The sequence below is a fragment of the Zophobas morio genome, unplaced genomic scaffold, assembly GCF_036711695.1.
Source record: "Zophobas morio isolate AGI-343-1 ecotype UQ-CSIRO unplaced genomic scaffold, CSIRO_AGI_Zmor_V1 ptg000009l, whole genome shotgun sequence".
In the NCBI taxonomy this organism is placed as follows: Eukaryota; Metazoa; Arthropoda; class Insecta; order Coleoptera; family Tenebrionidae; genus Zophobas; species Zophobas morio.
In genome coordinates this window covers 2,164,980-2,185,956 of record NW_026972114.1, presented here as the reverse complement: position 1 = coordinate 2,185,956, position 20,977 = coordinate 2,164,980, and the positions used below count along the sequence as shown (strand labels likewise).

General features: G+C 36.8%; 1 protein-coding gene and 1 long non-coding RNA gene across 2 annotated transcripts in view; one reads left to right on the top strand and one right to left on the bottom strand.

Moving 5' to 3' along the window:
• Window positions 1–20,977, bottom strand: part of LOC135125748 (uncharacterized) — a 164,810-nt gene that overhangs the window by 66,661 nt on the left and 77,172 nt on the right. The window lies entirely within an intron of this gene.
• Window positions 15,878–16,717, top strand: LOC135125580 (uncharacterized). Its single transcript, XM_064051226.1, has 2 exons — window positions 15,878–16,369; window positions 16,460–16,717. Exons 1-2 carry the CDS (start codon window positions 16,006–16,008, stop codon window positions 16,702–16,704), a joined length of 609 nt encoding a protein of 202 aa, XP_063907296.1. The 5' UTR covers window positions 15,878–16,005; the 3' UTR covers window positions 16,705–16,717.

The following is a 20,977-nucleotide window of genomic DNA, read 5'->3' as shown; positions in this document are numbered from 1 at the left end:
ATGACAAGGATTTTGGAGTCATTAAGTATACATACATATACGCCACAAGATTACGCCAATATTATGTTAAATGGTAGAAAGAAAAATCCAGTTATTGTTTAGTTTATGCAGAAAGAACATTTTTGTAGTGAAGCCGATTTAGAGTCTAGTGTCACAAATAGAAGGCATTCATGAATAAAAAATTAGATGCTTGAAAACAAGAGTGATTAAACTTACTAAAGATAAACCGCTTTCTATTTTTATGAAAAGTAATCAGGAAAATGAGATCTACAATGAAGTTTTGATGCATAAAAGGAAGACTTTTAAAAATTTTGGAAAAATGTTTACATTATGGCCCAATGGAGAAGCAATATCGCGTAAAAAGTTGGCAGATCTAAAAACAGTATGTCCTTTTATTCCCGAGGATCCCAAACTCTTTTACAAAAACTTACGGGGAATAAACTGTGAATTTTATGTGGAGGGTTTTTCAAATGATATCGATTTCGAATTAGGGGAAACAAATTTAACTTAATCATTTTTGTTTTTGTTTCATGGCATATGTTCCTTTTTATAGCAGGTCGTTAAATTAATATAAATATATATAATAATTTTCAGAAAATTACTTAGTGCCTTTTTACGGAATAATAAATTTAATATCATGGTTTTCTCAAAACAGAACCAAGCACCAAAATGCTTCTTTAAAATTGTAAATGACTGGGTGTTTTTGATGCCATTAACAAAATAGACTACATTCATAAAGTCATGTATTCTTAAGGCAAAAATTTTATTCAGACATTAATACACATTTTTTGTTTTTAATGAAAGTTTACTCTAGTATTACTCAAATTGCAATTTTGTCGCTTAGGACGTTTTTGGTTAACGTGGTCCATTTCACCGACCGCTCGATGCTGACTGGCCCTTTCCGTGTTTTTCACGTTGCGATTAAAAAAGTGCCTGATAAAGTAACTTTTTTGGTTCTTAATCCGACTCGCTCTGTTCCATTCATTGTAGTAACTATGTAGGTCACAAAACATTACCAGCGGTGCGTACAACAATTTACATTTAATTTCAAATAATTTTTTCTAAACACTGCTACTACTTAGGACCGTGAATTTTACCCACTGACGTAATCATATTGTGAGGTATTCCCCATTTTTTTTGCATGTATTTCGCAATCACCTTGTATTAACAATTAATCTTGGAGTTTACTGCATTCTTTGCAGAAAATTTTTTGGTCACTACAAATTAGTTCTGAATTATCTTTAATCCATGATAAAACCAAAGATGTTTTTTCATTCAGAACTTTTTTGAACGCTCACACTGTTAATGAGGCGCTTGTAGATACAAAAGAATGAATAATTATTATCTCATTCCCTTTGCTAAGTACTGTTATGGTTTAAAAATCGAACGTTACGCCACTGAATTGTGGGACGCCGCTGGTACGCACGACGCGCAGGGAGGTCGACGTCTTAGAGTGGAAATTGACAGTTGACACCGGTACTGCCGAGATTCGGCGATTTTGGATGCCATGGGGAAAAAGTCGTACCAAAACTTAACTGACGTGAATTAAACAATTCCGTTGCCATCGGCTGATGTGTTGGTGTGGGTTATTAAGAGAAGAGCGTGAACTCGCCACATTCCTGTTACCGTTACAATAAAGTTACCACATTGATGTTACGATCACGTTAATATTATCGCCACATAGCTGTTGCCGTGGCATTTCTATTACCCCATTTTGTGTTTGTGCTGGATTCGGAGAGTAAAGCCGCCAGACAGCGAAGAATCAGAGAGTCTGCCTCTCATCTCTACCCCCAGACGACCAGTGCACCAAAGGGGGACTGTGGAAGTCCCAGAGGGTCCGTCGCCGTGGTCTGTGAAGGGGGATTGATCTAGGACAGCAGATGCTGAAGGGGGCTTAATCCTCTTGAAGGGAGGTAGAGGTTAAAGAGTAGGGATCGGGGTTCAGTACTAGTGTAAGTTAAGGTGATACAATTGTTACTGATATTTGTTGTATTTCGTTTGTATTGAATTTCATAGTGTGTTTAGCAATAGAATTAGTTAATATCTAAGGTTGTTTCCCTGCCAACGCCACCTTGCCGCCGACACTGTGCTTCTACGGAAAATAAGCACATAACAGTACCTACATACCAATCTCCACTTTTACGCCATTTATGTAAACAAGATCGTAAAAAGATTAGTTTTGATAATGGAGCAAAGAATATACTCATACTGGAGAAACTGCCAAACTTAAAATGATAGCGCCAAAAGAAGAAAACTACAATCGCTTGGAGGAAAAAAAAATTGTAGCACCCAATACAATGGTATGACAACAAAGCTGTCAACATGGCTTCCACTTTTGTTGCTAAAGATCCAGTTGACCAAGTCAGGCGGTGGGATAAAAAACAAAGAACGCCCCTTTCTATTGAAAGAACACCAATTATTAGACTGTATAATAAAAGCATGGGGAGAGTAGATAAAAGCGATTTTTTGGTGGCTCTGTATCGCACCTTCATTCGTTCCAAAAAGTGGACCCTCCGCATAATCTTCCACTACTTCAACATCGCTGTCTCGTCCCCAACACAATCTTTATTTAGTTTTAGTTTAATTTGTATCGCTTGGTGCAGTACTGCGCCCGCAACCCTCGCTACACTGGTGGCCGATCTATTGCGGCCCTTTTTTGCTTTTGGTGACCGCTTGAGTAGCAACAAGTCGAGTGGACTGGACGCGCATTGTGAAGTCGTAGTCGTACCGGCAGCGACATAACCCGCCATCTTGTCGTTGATCCCGCTTTATGATTCCCGCTATTATTATAACCCCGCTATTGTTGTACCCGCTATTGTTCTAACCCGCCATTGTTGTACCCGCTATTGTACCCGCTACCGCTATAACCCGCGTCAGGGCATAACCCTATTTCGCGCACCCCCATGCCGAGTGCTTCCTCCAGAAGTACCCCAGCCATCACCTCCAGGCCAAGATCACTACGAACGCACAGCTCGGAAAGTCCAACTCATCTCACTCTGGTAAGCTACAATCGCCGTTTGCAATTCATGGTTGGAATACCGAAGAGATGCAAGTAAAGAATCTGGTTCAACAAAACAAAAAGATTTATTGCAATTTACCAGCTTTGGATTTATAATAAGGCACACTAGGCACTGGCCTAGGGCATCAAAGCTGGAGGGGCCCCAAAACCTTTGGAAATGTAAAAATTGCAACATTTTATTATCTTAGTACTCATTGACAAATTTTTAATTGTTCAGGTAATTCTTTGTGGTAGGTCACCGCTGATGACACAGGAAATCACATGTGCAGAGGCGGCCAGTTTGCAAGCAAATCAGTACGGAATACTGAACCTTATAGAACCCGTCTCCTTATGCTAACAAAGGTTGGTTTGCCGTACAAACCGTGTGCAAGACCATAAAGTAGTTTCCGAAATTCCTGAGAATTTAAATAGGAGATTTTCTAAACAGGTCATTTAAGAAACAATATATTTCAGCATCGTACAGTAGCAGATTTAGTAGCTTTCGGCGCTTCGCAACTAGTGCAGTAGCATTACAATTTGATTTTTGTTTTAGTACCTTTGTACTGTAAATGTTATTGTTGTCAGTCATATTTAGAAAAGGTAAGTTTTCAGTTCTTGTAATTTTCATAAAAGTGAAGGCCATTTCATTTTTTATTGAAGAATTTTTTATGTTTAAAATAAAATTAAAATTCGTAAATTATTAATAAATTTAAAAAGGCCCTTTGACATTGCCACATATTTAAAAAAAAAGTCAAATTGCTGTTAATTTTTTTTCTGTTATACAAATAGTGTATAATTTTTTTCGGCTTCGACAGGCGGGTAGAATCTTACGAAATCTGCTATTCAAAATGACAACATTTTGAAGAGACTTTCGGGCACCCGTTGGGAGACTCATGCTGTGCAACTTCAGCAATCTTGGAATCATTTAATAAGATATTAAATACTTTAGACTATATATTTATAAGTATAAACTTGTAAGTGAAGGTAGATTCTTGTTCAATAAAATTAATAAAGGCGCTATGCAACCACTCCCTTATTCCTGGGGAGGGTTGGGGGCACCACCAGTCTTTGGTGCCTAGGGCATTAGAATAGTTAAATCCGGCCCTGCAATTTACGTTCGATGTTGCTGAAGCTTTGGCTTTTTCAAAGGCATTAGTGAGAACTCCAAAAGTAGGTAGACCCCGATCACGTTCTGCATCTCCACTCGCATCCTCAGCTGAAAGTCCCAAAAGGCAAAAACAATGTACACCGGTTGAAGATGTACGTTTCGATAATCTTGCTCATTGGCCAATTTATGTTGAGGGCCACGAGCAAAGATGTAAACTTGAAACGTGTAAGGGCAGATCTCGCACGTAGTGCGAAAAATGCAAAGTTTTCTTGTGTTTCAATAAAAATAATAATTGTTTTAAGAATTTTCATGTAAAATAAATCATAATCAATATGCAATAGTTACAGTACTTTTTCATCTTTTGGAACCTAGTGGTGGCAAATGCCACAGCTTCCTAGAGGGCTTATGGGCGCCTGGAAAATTCTAAAAAAAATTATTTGTGGTAAGGATATGAAGATAGTCCCAAATATGCATAGCGTTTAATTTTAATAGAAAGTAAATAAACTCAGGGCTGAAAGGGTTAGTTAACCTATGGGTTCCCAAAAGTAATAACACAACCCAAACAGTTCCACTACTAAAGAAAGTTTGAAGACCGCTGATTTAAACGACCTCGCGATGAAGACAATAAACGACAAATGGCAAAAGAAGTTTCAGACGTAATTGTTACTAACATAGAAAATCAATTTTCATTTTCTGAATATCTAGAAGCTTCTCTGCTTTTTGAAACTAGTTTATTTGAAAATGATAATAAAATGTTTCCTCAAAGAATTTTTGATACAACTATACAGGCGTATAACAACCTAGATGCTATTTCACTAAAGCAGGAGTTAACAAGCGTTTACCGTAGAGAAGATTTTAGAAATGTTAGTGGGGCAACTCACACTTTACAGTTTTAAGCAGAGATTGCGGATTGCGAAACACCCCGCCATCCTAAAGATCTTCTCCAGTCTTAACACTTCATCAAGTTCATGTCCAGGATTAGCTTGAGAATTACTAGCAAATTCCGCTGAGTCTAGAAAACTCTCGGTACACCGCCTTTTTTTTTCAAGGGAAACAAAATGTCGAGACCGACGCCTTTTCAAGATATCCCTCCGAAAGCAGTAGCATTCCCGTTAATCCTCACGACAGTATCTATGAACGAATTCGTATTCATTTCAACCCTCTTAAGCTCTTCTGCTCTGAACTTCAAAGAAAAAATTATTTTGGAGAGAATCGTATTTATCGTTCGATGAAAATCCACCAAATCTCATAGAAGAGTCACTATTTAATGTTTAACAATTTTCACGATAACAACCTCAGAAAGAAAATTGTTAATACTAAAGGAAATTTGCAGTAAATGCTGCACAATAAAACTTATGTTTTAAAAACTAAAAAAGGATCAAGGTAAACCATGAGAAGTACCATTATTTTGGAAGGTTTTGAATGAAGCACAGAAATGCAATTAGTAAAATTCTTGTGAAGACAATAACACTGTATGATTAAAAATTCAACCGTTTTCTTGCAGATAAAAATCAATTGCTTTAACCACTATTTGTTGAGTGGTAGTAAACAATCTGGCGACAATTTTGTCAAACGTGCTAAAATTACACGTTCCACCGTATAGCGGCCAAGAGATTGTAAAGTTCAACTATCCCTATTTGGAGGTGACTTCACTGGGAATTAAAGACTAATTAGCACTTGGGATGATTTATTGCTTAGACCCTGTTGTAAATGTGTCCATCAAGACGACGGTCTGCTGGGTCGGACCGGGCCACCCTAGTTATATTAGTCATTTATTTGTATCATGTGTTTATCATTAGAATATCATGTATTTACCAATGCGATAAATATGCATATATAATGCTCAATTTTGAATTGTTAATTAGTCTTGTTGTTATACTGTCTTGCTGCTGGTCGTAATAAACTTTTTAAAAAACGCAAGTTTGAAAAAGAGTTATTTAATTGGCGCAGTCGGTAGGATCCACGTAATCGAAATTTCTGCCTCGTGCAAACATTTTTCGATTTGGAATTTTAATTCCTTGAACGGGTCCAAAAAGAACCTGAAATACCCAGAAGATCATCGCGTATCGAGAGGTATTCCTTCCATCACAAGAAGCAGAAGCAGCGACTCATCTGGACAACTTGAAGATTGTAACCATCGAGGTAAGTCCGAGTTTCTTTCCAATCTTGCCATTTTACTCTCTGCCTTGGAACTAAAAACGGCATCTTTGTTGTAATTTTAAGAAATTTCACGAACTTTTAAGCTTCATTCAGAACCAAATACATATTAAGTAAAATTAGTACTTCTAATTAATGCGCAACGTCAATGGCAAATCATTGTTCACAATGCCAAAAATTAAACGCAAAATTAACATATTTCTACTATAGTGCCATCTCTCATAAGATCCTACAAGTGTCGTAATCAATCGGTAATACAGAGAACTTTGTGATTTGTAATTATAACTCTGTGATTGTAACCGTCATTCTAACCTTTCGTCTGCGACTCCAATATTCCGTCCGGTACTGTTGTAATCGTGATCCGATACTGTGAGAAGAGAAGTTTTCAAAGTTATTATGGATGGTAGTGGCAGTGGCGATGAACGATTCGTTCAGTCTGTATTGCAACATCTCTTTCTTTTCGATAAACGGGAGAGCAAATTCAAGAATACAACTCTCATAGACAACACATGGGAGACAATAGGACGTTCGTTTAATATTGCGGATGAATAAGAGAATAATTTTTAGTATGTGGTTGTATGTAATAATGTTCATTACTTATTAGGTGATGACGCCAAAAAATATTTTAAAAGTCTGCGAGAAAAGTACATGAGAGTCAAACGAGAAAACATGAACACAGCGGGGCGGGAGCTTACTACAAAGAAGAGTGGCCTCTCTTTAGCTTGTTGAGGTTTTTGGACGATGTGACACGACCAAGAAGGTGGTACTTTAGTTTCAGTCTAAGAAAAACCGTACTGTGAGTTTGAAAGTATTTGTTACAGGACAATGTCGAGCTTCCTCAACAGAAAAGAACGAGAAAGCGTAGACATTAATAACATGGAAGACAGCAACCAGAATCATCTTGAAAGTGACGAAAGTCACCGCCTCTCTCCTATAATTGATATAGATACATCAATTTCACCTATCGAACTTCAGAACAAAAATATAGTTACTCCTGTCACACCCTCAACATCAACGACCTCCATCAGCGAAGGGGGGCAGAAAAGAAATGCGTCGACACCTCTGTAAGTAAACTTAAAAACCATAAATGGTGTAATACTATTGATATAAATTAAATAACCACAGGTTGGGAAAAAAAATCTCGGAGAAGAGCGGATTTGTTCGACATTGGAAGAAATCGCAAAGTCGCTCAAAACAATGGATGAAGCATCTGTGCAGAAACCTCGAAGTGTCACACATATTGAGGCTTTTTGTAATCATTTGTTTGAGGAAATGGCCCGTATGCCGGGGGACATTATGGAGGAGTTTAAAGATGACGTGACAGCTTTGCTTATCGAGAAAAGAAAAATCATGAGACAACGAAACCATTAGTAGTGGTTCTTATAATTATTTTTTTTGTTACCGATAATAAATAAAAAGGTAAATTAAAATTAAAGAGTTGGTAAAACACTTTCATCATTTATTAATTGCATCAAGCTGCCAAGGTACACCACCCACATCACTATTAAAATAATCTTTAATATAGTCTCGGTAAGAATTGGCACAGAGAAGTGTACCCATGTGCGTTTCGTGTACCCATTCTCCTCCCTACTTCCTGCACTGCTTGAAATGCATTTTTTGAAGATGTTACGGACCTCCAATTTGACCTATTACCTTTGTAATAATCAATCTATTGTTAAATTATAATCTCTAAAGTTAATAAGTGGAATTCCCAAGTTTCCACTGTTTGTATTTAATGTTTGTGTTCAATGACTGTATTTATATTTGATAGCTAATAATTCTTCATGTGACTATTATCAGGGATCAAATATTGTACTTTCTTTGTTTAAAACTTTTATAAAAGTGTTAGCAATGTGAACGCAGGGATCAGTATTCAGTATTTCATCATTAAGATATTAATGTAAACGTCGATAGTTAACAGTGCCCGTGTCGGTAGAATTTGTAATCACGAACTTGTAGATCTGGCTTGAATAAAGTAGTATTTAAGTGAAAAGATCGGGTTTAAGTTATTAAACTTCTCCACGTGAGTAAAATCACCTGGTGAATAAAAGTGTCTTCTGACAAAATTGAAAGAACCCTTTGTTGTGGTCGAGGCTCATAACAACAATCTCTTAAAAAAAAATAACCAAAATGACAATTTATTAATAAAAAATCGTATGTAACAAGGTGTTTACGCTAGTATTTTTTAATTTTTAAAGTGCAACTACAAACTTCGTCACTTATCTATATTCAAATTGTTTTTAATTCGATATTTACACCTTACCTCATTGCTAAATTTATTGCAACTTAAAATTCAAAATACAAAATATTTAGTTTTAATAAAAGAAAATACTTCTCAATGAATTTTACCGTGCGACCAATTGTGATGCGACGAGTTGTCTGCGATCAATTGTCACGCGATCAGTTGTTTGCGATCAGTTGTCGTAGAATCCGCCATTGCAAAAGGCCAGAACTCTTTGCGAAACTTTGGCGGCGCGACCATGTTTTCGACCATAGACTTAAAATCTGGCTACTGGCAGATACTTTTGGACCAACCATCAAAACACCTGACAACATTCACGATTCCAGACAGGGCCACGTATCAGTACCGAGTGATCCCGTTCGGACTCAAGAACGCCCCCGCGACATTCCAAAAACTTCTGACGCGAGTGCTAACCGGATATTTGGGAAATTTTGTGCACGTACATTTAGACGACATTATCATTTTTTTCCAAAGTCCCGAGCACCTGGGGCACCTTCGGTTCATGTACGAGCGCCTCCACGAATACGGGCTACGCTGTACGACAGAAAAGTGTCGGTTCGGTGTGTCAACTATCCTAACTTGGACACGTGATCGGGAAGAACTGCAACAAGCCCCAACCGCGTATGTGCCACGGTTCGCTGAAATCGCGGCCCCAATCACAGGCTTGCTCAACGCTAAAAGGAAGTTCTGCTGGACTGCGGAGGCCCAGACGACGTTTGAACAACTCAAGCAGAAGATGAGCCGCCTTTTACAACTCCATCGGCCAGACTTCCCAAAAAAGTTTACACTGCAGACAGACGCCAGCGGCATCGGAATGACTGCCGTCCTTTACCAGGTGGACCACGGACAACGACTTGTCTCTTATGGAAACGCCAAACAAAATAAGGCACAGCAAAAATACCACGTCAACGAACAAGAATGTCTCGCAATCGTGTGGGCTATCCAGAGGTTCCGAGCTTATTCGGAGGATAGCGAATTTACCCTCAGAACGGACAACAAGGCCCTGCTCTTGCTGAATACGGCAAAAAATTCCAATGACACGCTCACACGGTGCCACTGCTGCAGGGATTCAAATTCCACGTAGAGCACTGCGCAGGGAAGGAGGACCAACTCCTCAAACTACTCTCGAGGGACCAGTCTGACGATGAGCTGACCGGAGAAGAGGAGAGCGTCGACCGTATGCTCTACCACGAGGCTATCACTCTGAAATCGGAACAGCCACCGACGTCGTCACCTTGGCAAACGAGGTAAAACATGCACAACAAAAAGACCCCGGGTTTCCCTGACGGCTCGCCAACAGGCCGTCTATCCATTACTCGCCAAAGACAGTGAACTAACCAGCGAAATAAAGTTCGCAGCTTCAAAACAATTGTTCGTTCCGTTTACATTATACCTGTCTGGTGTGGGATCAGCGACAGCACTTTATTAGAACTGCAACGCTTCCAAAACAAGTACTTAAGGCTCGCGACAAACATGACATGATGTACCAAAAATACTGACTTAGATGACATGACTAAATACTGAACCCTTGAGGAACTACATCGAAAAACTCCTATAACTTTTATAAAAATCGACTTAGACATAACAGACATAATATGACTGAACCTTGCGCCGCTTGTGCACTAGACATGCCGTAACCTCGCTTGTTTTGAAAGCTGAAAATTGTTGGTACTACTTTTGCAACTCATACATGGATTACTTTTAGTAACAGCCGTATTTTTTCCCTCGCCGTTGCTCATTTACTTACGTACCTTTGCTTCCTTCCTTTAGCCTAGGTTTTTTGGGCTGGGCGCAAAGAAAAATAAAAGTTTAGGCAGAAATGAGATAAACAGTAATAATTTCTTAAAACTATTTTTGTAAAAAAAAACAATAATCTACCAATAATTTCTCACCGTCAAATCTAGTCCACTTTTACAGATGTCTGACCATTGGATATAGTGAACCACTTCCATAAAAAAAAATTCCACATCATAACTGTGAAATTATTATTTGTTATTGGTTCTTGATAGATGTGCAAGATTTTAAATCATTCAGAAGCCTGGAGGTGGTGAAAATGCAATTGAAAGATTCCATTATATTTATAAATACATACCTACATACTGTAACGGTCCCGTTACTATACTTTAAACTTCCTTTAGTAAGGACGAGTAGGTGATTTGAGCATTTCAAATTGTGCGCCTCGACATGGGAGTTTTTATAGCGATACAACGTCAGGCGAACAAAAAAGGGGTTTTGCTGATAAGATTTTGGACAAAATGGTGGTTGTCAGAAACGTAAAATAAAAATCAAGATTTTAAGCCATTTTAAACGAATAAAGAAGATTTTAATTAACCTATGAGACCTAGGTGAGTCAAAATTTCATATTTAAAAAAAAAAAGTCACATGAAATCTCTTAAAATAAACATGTCAATAAAACACCACTTCCTAGGTTTTAACTATCGAGTTTGGAACATGAAATATTCGTTAATTTTGATCACTGGAGTCATTCGCTACTTGGATTGAGCTTGTAATTGGTATCATCTTCAACTCCGTGAAAAGTTGTGCTGGGAGTAACGATTCGGTACTACCTACAACCAGAGACCTGTCATTGAAACATTAGTAGTTACTGGAGACTTATCTGTATTGAACCGATTGATGACACCCAGGTAACCATCACCACGGGGGTAGCACCTTATCTGTGGAAGTAGCGACCACCAGCGCAAGTAGCAGAGTTCCAGTACCTCAATATCTTAAAACTGGAGGCCACAACCCCATGGTGAACACCTTCTAGGTTGTTTGTTGCCCGCACAATATCATAAGGAACATTCCTTGTAAACATAGGTATTTGTAGGTTAGAAACAGGTTAGATCCGAGAGAGTTAATAATTTAGATCTTGTTATTAACGTATTGTAAAGGGGCTAACCCTATGTCTAGTGATATTATGAGTGGTTCTTTGGGGGTCTAGCGGCCAGTCTCACCCATTTGGGGAGAGTCTTTGTTGTTTTGCGGCAGCTCCAGGTGGTACTTATCATTACGCTCAAGTACACGAATGCTCATTTTCCGAAAAGAAAAGTTCCAAGCTCCATAATAGATATTTCTTTGAATTTCAATGTTATAGCAATAAAAGTATATCAGTCAAAGATCAGTATACAAATCTTATCAGTATAGCTTCTGGTGGTCGAGTAATTGTAATTGTAAGTTCATTTTGTTTAGATATCAATTTTAACTTGTTTAAGATTCTAGTGTTATAAAGACTAGTGTGCTGAGCCACAAATAATTACAGTGTATTCTATAAAAAAAAAAAAAGAAAAGCTCAAAACACCTATTCAAATGTTTGTTTTTGTCGTTTTTCAAAAATAGAAAAAAACGACTGGCGCCCTTTATGTATTGTGTGTTGCATATGCATATTATTATGTTAATATAGTTTTTGGAAATTATTTCACTCATTGCCTACACAAACCCACGCCCTGCAAACAAACAAAATAACATTTAAGACTGAAAAGTCACAATACACGCAAGTAAATTTGATGTAAACCCTGTAAAAATCGAGTTCTTCGTTGCGGATATTACCGACTTTTGTCAATTTATATCTTGGAGTCTTAAAGAGAACGAGCTTTGGATGGTCCAGAGTTCAGAAAACATGAAACTCCCAACTGCTGAAACGGCAATTATAAAAATATTGTCGTTTATCATGGAAGAGGTATATGCAAATTTGTATATGGAAAACAAACCGGAAGAAGCCTTCCTGTGCCCCATGGGGGACGTAGAGCGGTGGGTCATAGACAGCAAACAAAAATGGACTTGTAAGACTGTGTTATCTGTTTCACAAAATATAATATAACATTAAAAAAAAAACTGATGCAGTCGAATTCGTTGCAATTCAGGCAGACGAAACTACCGATAATGCGAATACTTCACAATTGGTATTTATAATTCGGTATATTAAAGAATGGCAAATTTGGGAACGGTATATTACATTTTTCCGTCCAATTGGTCATACTGCGGACGACAGTAGTCAAGCAATTTTAGAACAACTGTAAATATTTAACATTAGTAAAACACCAGAAAAATTAATTTCGCACAGCTATGATGGTGTTGCAGTGATGAATGGCGAAAAAAATGGAGCCCATGCAAAAATTAAAGCTGTTTATCCAAAAGCCAAATATGTACAGTGTCATGTTCATCAATTAAATTTAATTTTGGAAAGGGTTGCAAATCAGAGCAAAAAACCTAAAACCTTTTTTGCCAACATTGAAGGTTTTTCGTCGTTGTTCTCTAGATCTCCAAACAGGACAGAAATTCTTGAATCTGTGGCAAAAAAAGCTTCCACGAGGATGTCAGGCAAGATGGAATTGTAGTTCAAAACTTGGCAACACAGTATATAAGATAATAAAAATGAATTAATAGAATGTTTAGAAATTGTTAACGACAAAATCACTATTAGGCATAGAGACAATGATTTTAACTTTTGGTTAAGTTTTTCTCACAAAATTTTACCAAATAGTAACATTTTATACAATCAATTTCAACAACGGCAGTTGAAGATCTCAGGATTCATCCATCCCAAGGAAGAAACAAAAATATGATGAAACATATTTAACATTTGGATTCACTTGGACAGGAAATGAAGATGAACCGAATGGATTGTTTGTTGAATGTGAAAAAATTGTTAGTAATAGTAGTTTAAATCCTGCTAAATTAAAAAGACATATGGACTCCCACCATTCTAGCTTGCGTGGTAAAAACATAGATTATTTTCAACGTAAGCGTGATGAATTGAAAAAGAAAAAAACTGCTTTTGCTAAATATATATACTCTGATAACATGGCATCCCTTCAAGCTTCTTTTAGAATTAGTTACAGAATTGCTAAAGAAGGCGAGGGATACACTATTGCTGAAAAATTAATTAAACCCTGTGTTAAAGACATTATAACATGTAAGCTTGGTGCAAAATATGTTAAGGAAATTGACACCATACCTCTTTCTGATACTACAATCGCAAGACGGATTAAGACAATGTCATCATTTTGTGAAGATGAATTAATTTCTCGTTTAAAATCTTCTCCTCATCAATTTACGATGCAATTGGATGAAACAACAGATGTTGCTGGATTGGCGATTTTGATAGTTTTTATCCGTCATGTTTGGAATTCTACCATTGAAGAAGATATGCTTTTTTGCAAACCTCTAACAGAGAGAGCTACTGGTGAAAAAATTTTCGAATTATTACATAAATATATGGAAGACCATAGATTAACTTGGGATCTATGTTCACATGTTTGTACAGATGGAGCAAAAGCATTATTGGACTCAAGCAAAGGGGTAGTCTCACGAATAAAAGCAATAGCTCCACGCATGCAACATTGTCATTGCTGCCTTCATCGTTATGTACTCGTGGCAAAACGAATACCAAAACTATTAAAAGATGTTTTGGATGAAGTTGTGAAAATTATTAATTTCATTAAATCTAAGGAATTAAACTCAAGATTATTTACCTTGCTATGTGAGGAATTATCTAGTAATCATAAAACCTTGCTTCTACATGCAGAGGTGCGTTGGTTATCGTGAGGGAATATCTTGAGCCGATTTTTTGAATTAAAAGATGAAGTAAGGATTTATTTGAATGAACGAAAATCTGAGTATGCCCAGAAATTACATGATCAAAACCGGTTACAATTGGCAGCCTACCTGGCAGACATTTTTGCAATACTGAATGAAATTAATATCAAGGACTCATGGTACATATTATCAAGGTTTCGGACAAAATTAATGCATTACTATTAAAATTAGATCTGTGGGAATCAATTGTAAGAAAGAATAATGTAGAATGTTTTGTACAACTCAATAATTTTCTAATTGAAAATGAACTAGAATTAGACTAAGATGTGAAACTATGTATTTTGGAACATCTTGCCGGTTAAAAGCGACTTTAAAAGAATATTTTCCAGGCGAAAAAAATGCTCATCATGACTGGATGAAAGACCCATTTCAAAATTATAACAAATCTGATGATTTAGCAATTAAAGAAAAAGAACAGTTAATACATATTGCTACCGATTGTACTTTGCTGTCAAAACGTGGAGAAGATCTATTTAATTTTTGGTTTAACAGTGCAACAGAATATCCAGAAATTTCCAAAAGGCCTACAACAATTTTAATGCCGTTTTCCACTACGTATTTGTGCGAAAAATCGTTTTCGACGTATGTTGCAACGAAAACTAAGTACAGAAATCGATTTAATGCAGAAAATGAAGTGCGTTTACAGTTAACAACAATAGAACCCGATTTCAGAGTCTTATATGAAAATACACAAGCACACCCAAGCCATTGAATTGGAGGTGTTTTATAGTAAAATAAAGAAATCTTTATTAAATCTCAATGTTTTTCAATTTACATTATCACTGATTTTTACCAAAAATTTACGTAAAAGATGTATTAATATTAATCAATATAAAATTAATAAAATATGTGTGTTCATTACAATATCAACTGTAACTAAATGTAAAAGAGTTGCGGACATTAAAAAAACACGTTTTTTTTTCTATATTAACCTATGGGTTCCCAAAAATAATAACACAACCCAAAGGGTTCCACTACTAAGGAAAGTTTGAAGACCGCTAATTTAAACGACCTCGCTATGAAGACAATAAACGACAAATGGCAAAAGAAGTTTCAGACGTAATTGTTACTAACATAGAAAATCAATTTTCATTTTCTGAATATCTAGAAGCTTCCCTGCTTTTTGAAACTAGTTTATTTGAAAATGATAATAAAATGTTTCCTAAAAGAATTTTTTATACAACTATACAGGCATATAACAACCTTGATGCTATTTCACTAAAGCAGGAGTTTTACAATCGTTTACCGTAGAGAAGATTTTAGAAATGTTAGTGGGGCAACTCTCGTGCTTCACATCGCTCCTCAAAAATTCGTATGTTCAAATCTTTATTCTTTTGTCCAATTTGTGCAAAAGTGTTTCCAAATCATGTAATAAGTGACGGTGATTACGGGTATATTTTCAAAATCGAAATCTGCCCAAAGAATTCGGAGTTTTCGGAATTTTAGTGGAGATAGTGTGTCGAAGTGCGAATCTAGTTTCGTATTTCGTGTCCGAACCGGGTAAGTCTAATATCGGAAGGTGCGTCCTTGAAAGGCCGTTACGCTGGTATTTTTGGTCTTCCGAACGGCCCAACGGTACTTGTGATTTTCAATTTTTAATGGGCCGTATGAATAAAAAGAAGCAGTTGCTCCTGAGCATGAGTACGAAGTATGAGCACATGCTTAGAGTAAAAAGTACGAGTATGAGCACATACTTCAATCAGAATGAATAAACTAAACCTTTTACTTAAGAGCATTTGCTTCGTACTCTGGAGCAAACGCTCATATTCGTTATCTTCATAAAAACACCCATCGATAGCTTATTTCCTATAAGAACGACGACCATGAAGAGATTATTTAAAAAACCACAATTCGCTATCCATGATTTTCATTTAGTTCGGTTATAATCAGTGCATTGTACAGATGAGTTCGTCAAGTGGCTGTGAATCGCCGGGGTCCGGTGCTGGGAAAACTGCAAATTCCCAATTATTTATAGTCCGAGAAATCGAAAAACGACCTGAATTACTATCAAAATCTCAGTTACCAAATGAAAAAGCAAAAAAAGAAAAATCCTTACTGGAGGTGGTGGAATTGTATGAAGTCCACTTAGGGCTTCGCATCAGCCAACAACAGTTGAAGAAAAAAATTAACAATATGAAATCGCGGCTCAAGAAGAAGACCGACAAACAGAAGACCGGAAACAAACGCATTACTTTGCATGAGTGGGAGAAGATCTTGTATAAGATACTTGAAGGAGATGATAATCCAACAATCAACAAAATTCCGGGTAGGTACCTATCGCATCTGTGTTTAATACACATAATATACCCTTTTACATAATAAACTCTATAATTCTATAAAATAACACTTTTTGTAGAACCTGCTGTAGCAGGTATGGCGAAAAGGGCACAAGAATGTGAGCCCAAACACAGAGAGGAAAAGAACTGTGAAAAGAGTAGACGTTCTCCCGAGCCCAAGAAGTCAAAACTTTACAACTACGAGACTGAGGAAACACACAGTTTAACCACAACGGAACTACAAAGACTTGTGTTGTTGGAGCAACTAAAAGCCGCAAGGATGCAAAGAGAGTATATTTTGAAGAAAATGGAACGACTGGAATAAACTGACAGTGATAATATGTGTATTATACCAAATAAACGATATTTAACAGTGCATATTCAACTCTTTTTGTTTGTTTTAATTAAGAAACGTCTTCTAATAAAGGTGACGTCTTGGGCGTTGCAATTCGCTTGTACATTGATACTGGGCCATCCTTTTCTATTGATATATTCATCCCCATGACGACCTGGTTTTTCAATTCTAATATGGGTACAATCAATGACCCCAATGACCCCCGAAAAGTGATTGACATTTTGCCAGTCTTCTAAAGCCTGCAAAATATTTTGTTCAGTGTGAGGAAATTTGATCCATGATGAAACTTTTGCTGTGACCCTTGTTGTGACAAATGTAACTACTTTTGATACTGTCGACTGATGAACGCCTAATTCTTCTGCTATTCCTGACTGAAAACCGGAATTGGCCAAACACCTCAAACAAATTTTCATTTTCATTTTTGGCGACAAAGCACCTCCCCTGGTTTCAGTACAATCATTTAACACTAGGAAGACGGCGTTTTACGCATACCTCTGAGGACGGCTTGCGGTCATTTGACCGCAGTCCTTTTTTTTCAGTAAAACATAGCCAATAGCGTAATTACTTTTTTAAAATTAATTAAATAACTAAATTACAGTAACATAAACATTAGAAAGTAGAATTCATAAATGAAACTTAGGATTCAAAGCAATTTGCACACAAGAAATTTGTAACTTTATTAGATTTTCCGCATAAAGTGTTTTTGCATCTATCACGCGTTCGGTTTGCTTTATTGCGGCATTTAGTTGCATGGCATTGTTTTCTTTTTCCTGTAAACTTTTCCATGGCTGTAGGTCATTTTTATTAGTTTGACCTGACCTGACCCAACATCACTTGCTGCGAGTACTTTTCACAATTTCAAGAGGAATTTTCGTCGGCTTATTTTCTTCTTTATCACTTCCTGATATAAAATATGTGCATTAATTACAGCCAAGTCTAAAATGTTATAAACAACTTGTCCTTGATCCGGCTTTGAACGAATTTTTTCTAGCCACCAGGTCCACCATATCATCGCCATATTTTGTAAAGTTGCAATAAGCTATGGTGTCCAGAAGCTTTTTTCGATTATCTTGAATTATTGTATCAGGATGCATAGTGCTCAAAAGCAGAACAAATTTGTTTTTTTCCCTTGATATGGAGTCGGCGTGGTAGTATTATACTTCAGAAATTTTGTGTCATATACATTACCACTATCCGTCTTGAGGCGAATTATTCAATTCTGCGAGTAATTCCAAATCTGTCATATATTTTCTCACCGAATGTAGCTAAATTTTCAAAGCAAAAATCACCAAGAAAAAGCACACCTTTCACGAAAAGAACAAGATCCAAACCAAAGAATGTAATCACGTGCAATGCCAAAATAAATTAAGTTGCCACGAAAATTACCAATCATCTTAGTGGAAATTGTGTCCAGATGTTGACAGTATGGGGTAATTTAATTATTTTTAATTATTTCGAGAATTTTTGAAGCGATTTTATTGCAGCGGTCAAATGACCGCACTCCGTCTTTCTAGGAAGACATATCCCCACACAGGTGACGAACAGTCCTATTGAATTGCGATTTTTTCCACATACAATCAAGAACAAATAAATAATTGTCACGAAGGATAATAACGAAATACTTTATAAAACCAGAGATATCAAGAATTAAAAATTCAAAAGCGGTCAAATGACCGCCTCCGTCGTTCTAGTGTTAAAAAGTAATCTGCTAACCAAGTAACATTTCCTGCAGAAAATCTGCAATACGTGCTATTAATCGTAATATACTTATAATGACAAATGTTCTACGCTTACCTGTTTTATAGTCACCTATGTTGGTTTCCCTACGCTCCTTATAATGTTTAGTTTTTCGTAGAACAACCATGTCTGCCATTTTCCGAAATACTGTTCCATCCAACAGAAGTTGCGTCTCCTTTATAGCAGACGCATCAATTTGTGAGCAAGTGCTCCATAATGTAAGTAAACGCTCTCTTTTATTCATATCATTTGCTCAAGTGTAAGCAGCTACTTCAAATTTAGAGCACTTGCTCAAGCTCCAACACCAAAGTATGAGCAAAACCGTTTGCTCACTGTTTTATTCATATATAGCGAAGGATATGCTCCAAAAACAACGAGTACGAGCAAATGCTCACTTTTAATCATACGGCCCAATAATTTTAAAACTGATAAGGTTATCGTACGTGAAAAATTTATCATCGTTTTTCCGTACTACCACAAGATAAGGCGTCAATAAGAACGAGTTAGTGCTCTTTTATCATTTAAATATTTTATATATTTAACACTTATTAATATCCTAATTTTGCCCTTTTTCTTTGTGTTCCTGGCTCGGATTGTTAATGAATAAGGATCCCACTAAATTCCTGCATCAAATGAATGTTCTTTCTGGAAAAATTTTTAATTCTCAATATTTTAATTATTTCCATTTTATATGTAAAATCTTACCAGCGACAATTGAAATCAACAGCGTGTAAAGCCGTACCATCTCCATTTGAAATAAATGGTAAGGGATTACTGCTGACGTCAACTTTTACAGTTTTAAGCAGAGATTGTGGATTGCGAAGCACCCCGCCATCCTAAAGATCTTCTCCAGTCTTAACACTCCATCAAGTTCATGTCCAGGATTAGCTTGAGAATTTACTAGCAAATTCCGCTGAGTCTAGAAAACTCTCGGTACACCGCCTTTTTTTTTTCAAGGGAAACAAAATGTCGAGACCCACGCCTTTTCAAAATATCCCTCCGAAAGCAGTAGCATTCCCGTTAAACCTCACGACAGTTTCTATGAACGAATTCGTATTCATTTCAGCCCTCTTAAGCTCTTCTGCTCTGAGAGATCTCCAACTTGAAAATAAATTTGTAGAGCCACTATTTCGTGCAAAACTTAAAAAAAAAAGTTATGTTGGAGAGAATCGTATTTATCGTTCGATGAAGATCCACCAAAACTCATAGAAGAGTCACTATTTAATGTTTAACAATTTTCACGATAACAACCTCAGAAAGAAAATTGTTAATACTAAAGGAAATTTGCAGTAAATGCTGCACAATAAAACTTATGTTTTAAAAACTAAAAAAGGATCAAGGTAAACCATGAGAAGTACCATTATTTTGGAAGGTTTTGAATGAAGCACAGATATGCAATTAGTAAAATTCTTGTGAAGACAATAACACTGTATGATTAAAAATTCAACCGTTTTCTTGCAGATAAAAATCAATTGCTTTAACCACTATTTGTTGAGTGATAGTAAACAATCTGGCGACAATTTTGTCAAACGTGCTAAAATTACACGTTCCACCATATAGCGGCCAAGAGATTGTAAAGTTCAACTATCGCTATTTGTAGGTGACTTCACTGGGGATTAAAGACTAATGTTTGATTCTTACTCGTTGAAAATAAATAAATGGACTGTATTTTTACTTTGTTTTATTTTAACTTCCTTCGATGGTTACATTGCAACGATCCGACTTACACTACTAATGTCCACACAAAAATGTCATGATATTAGGGGGGAAATAGCCCGTCCGAACCCCGCCGCCAGAGGTGGTGCAAGCTGCACTTCAGACGGCGGCTGCCTTACAAGGTTGAGGGTCCGCACACGTGCAACTGCCTTACAAAGACACCGCCAACACGTGGAGGCCGCACCGACAAAACATAAAAAATGTCCTAAACAACTAATTAGCACTTGGGATGATTTATTGCTTAGACCCTGTTGTAAATGTGTCCATCAAGACGACGGTCTGCAGGGTCGGACCGGGCCACCCTAGTTATATTAGTCATTTATTTGTATCATGTATTTACCAATACGATAAATATGCATATATAATGCTCAATTTTGAATTGTTAATTAGTCTTGTTGCTATACTGTCTTACTGCCGGTCGTAATAAACTTTTTAAAAAACGCAAGTTTGAAAAAGAGTTATTTAATTGGCGCAGTCGGTAGGATTCACGTAATCGAAATTTCTGCCTCGTGCAAACATTTTTCGATTTGGAATTTTAATTCCTTGAACGGGTCCAAAAAGAACCTGAAATATCCAGAGGATCATCGCGTATCGAGCGGTATTCCTTCCATCACAAGAAGCAGAAGCAGCGACTCATCTGGACAACTTGAAGACTGTAACCACAGAACACTCACTAATAGAAATGCAAAATCCCTACAAATTTCAAGAAACACAACTAGGAATTTTCGGTTTCCCACCAAAATCACACTGAAATCACCAAATTGCACCAAACTGTCACCAACGTCATTTC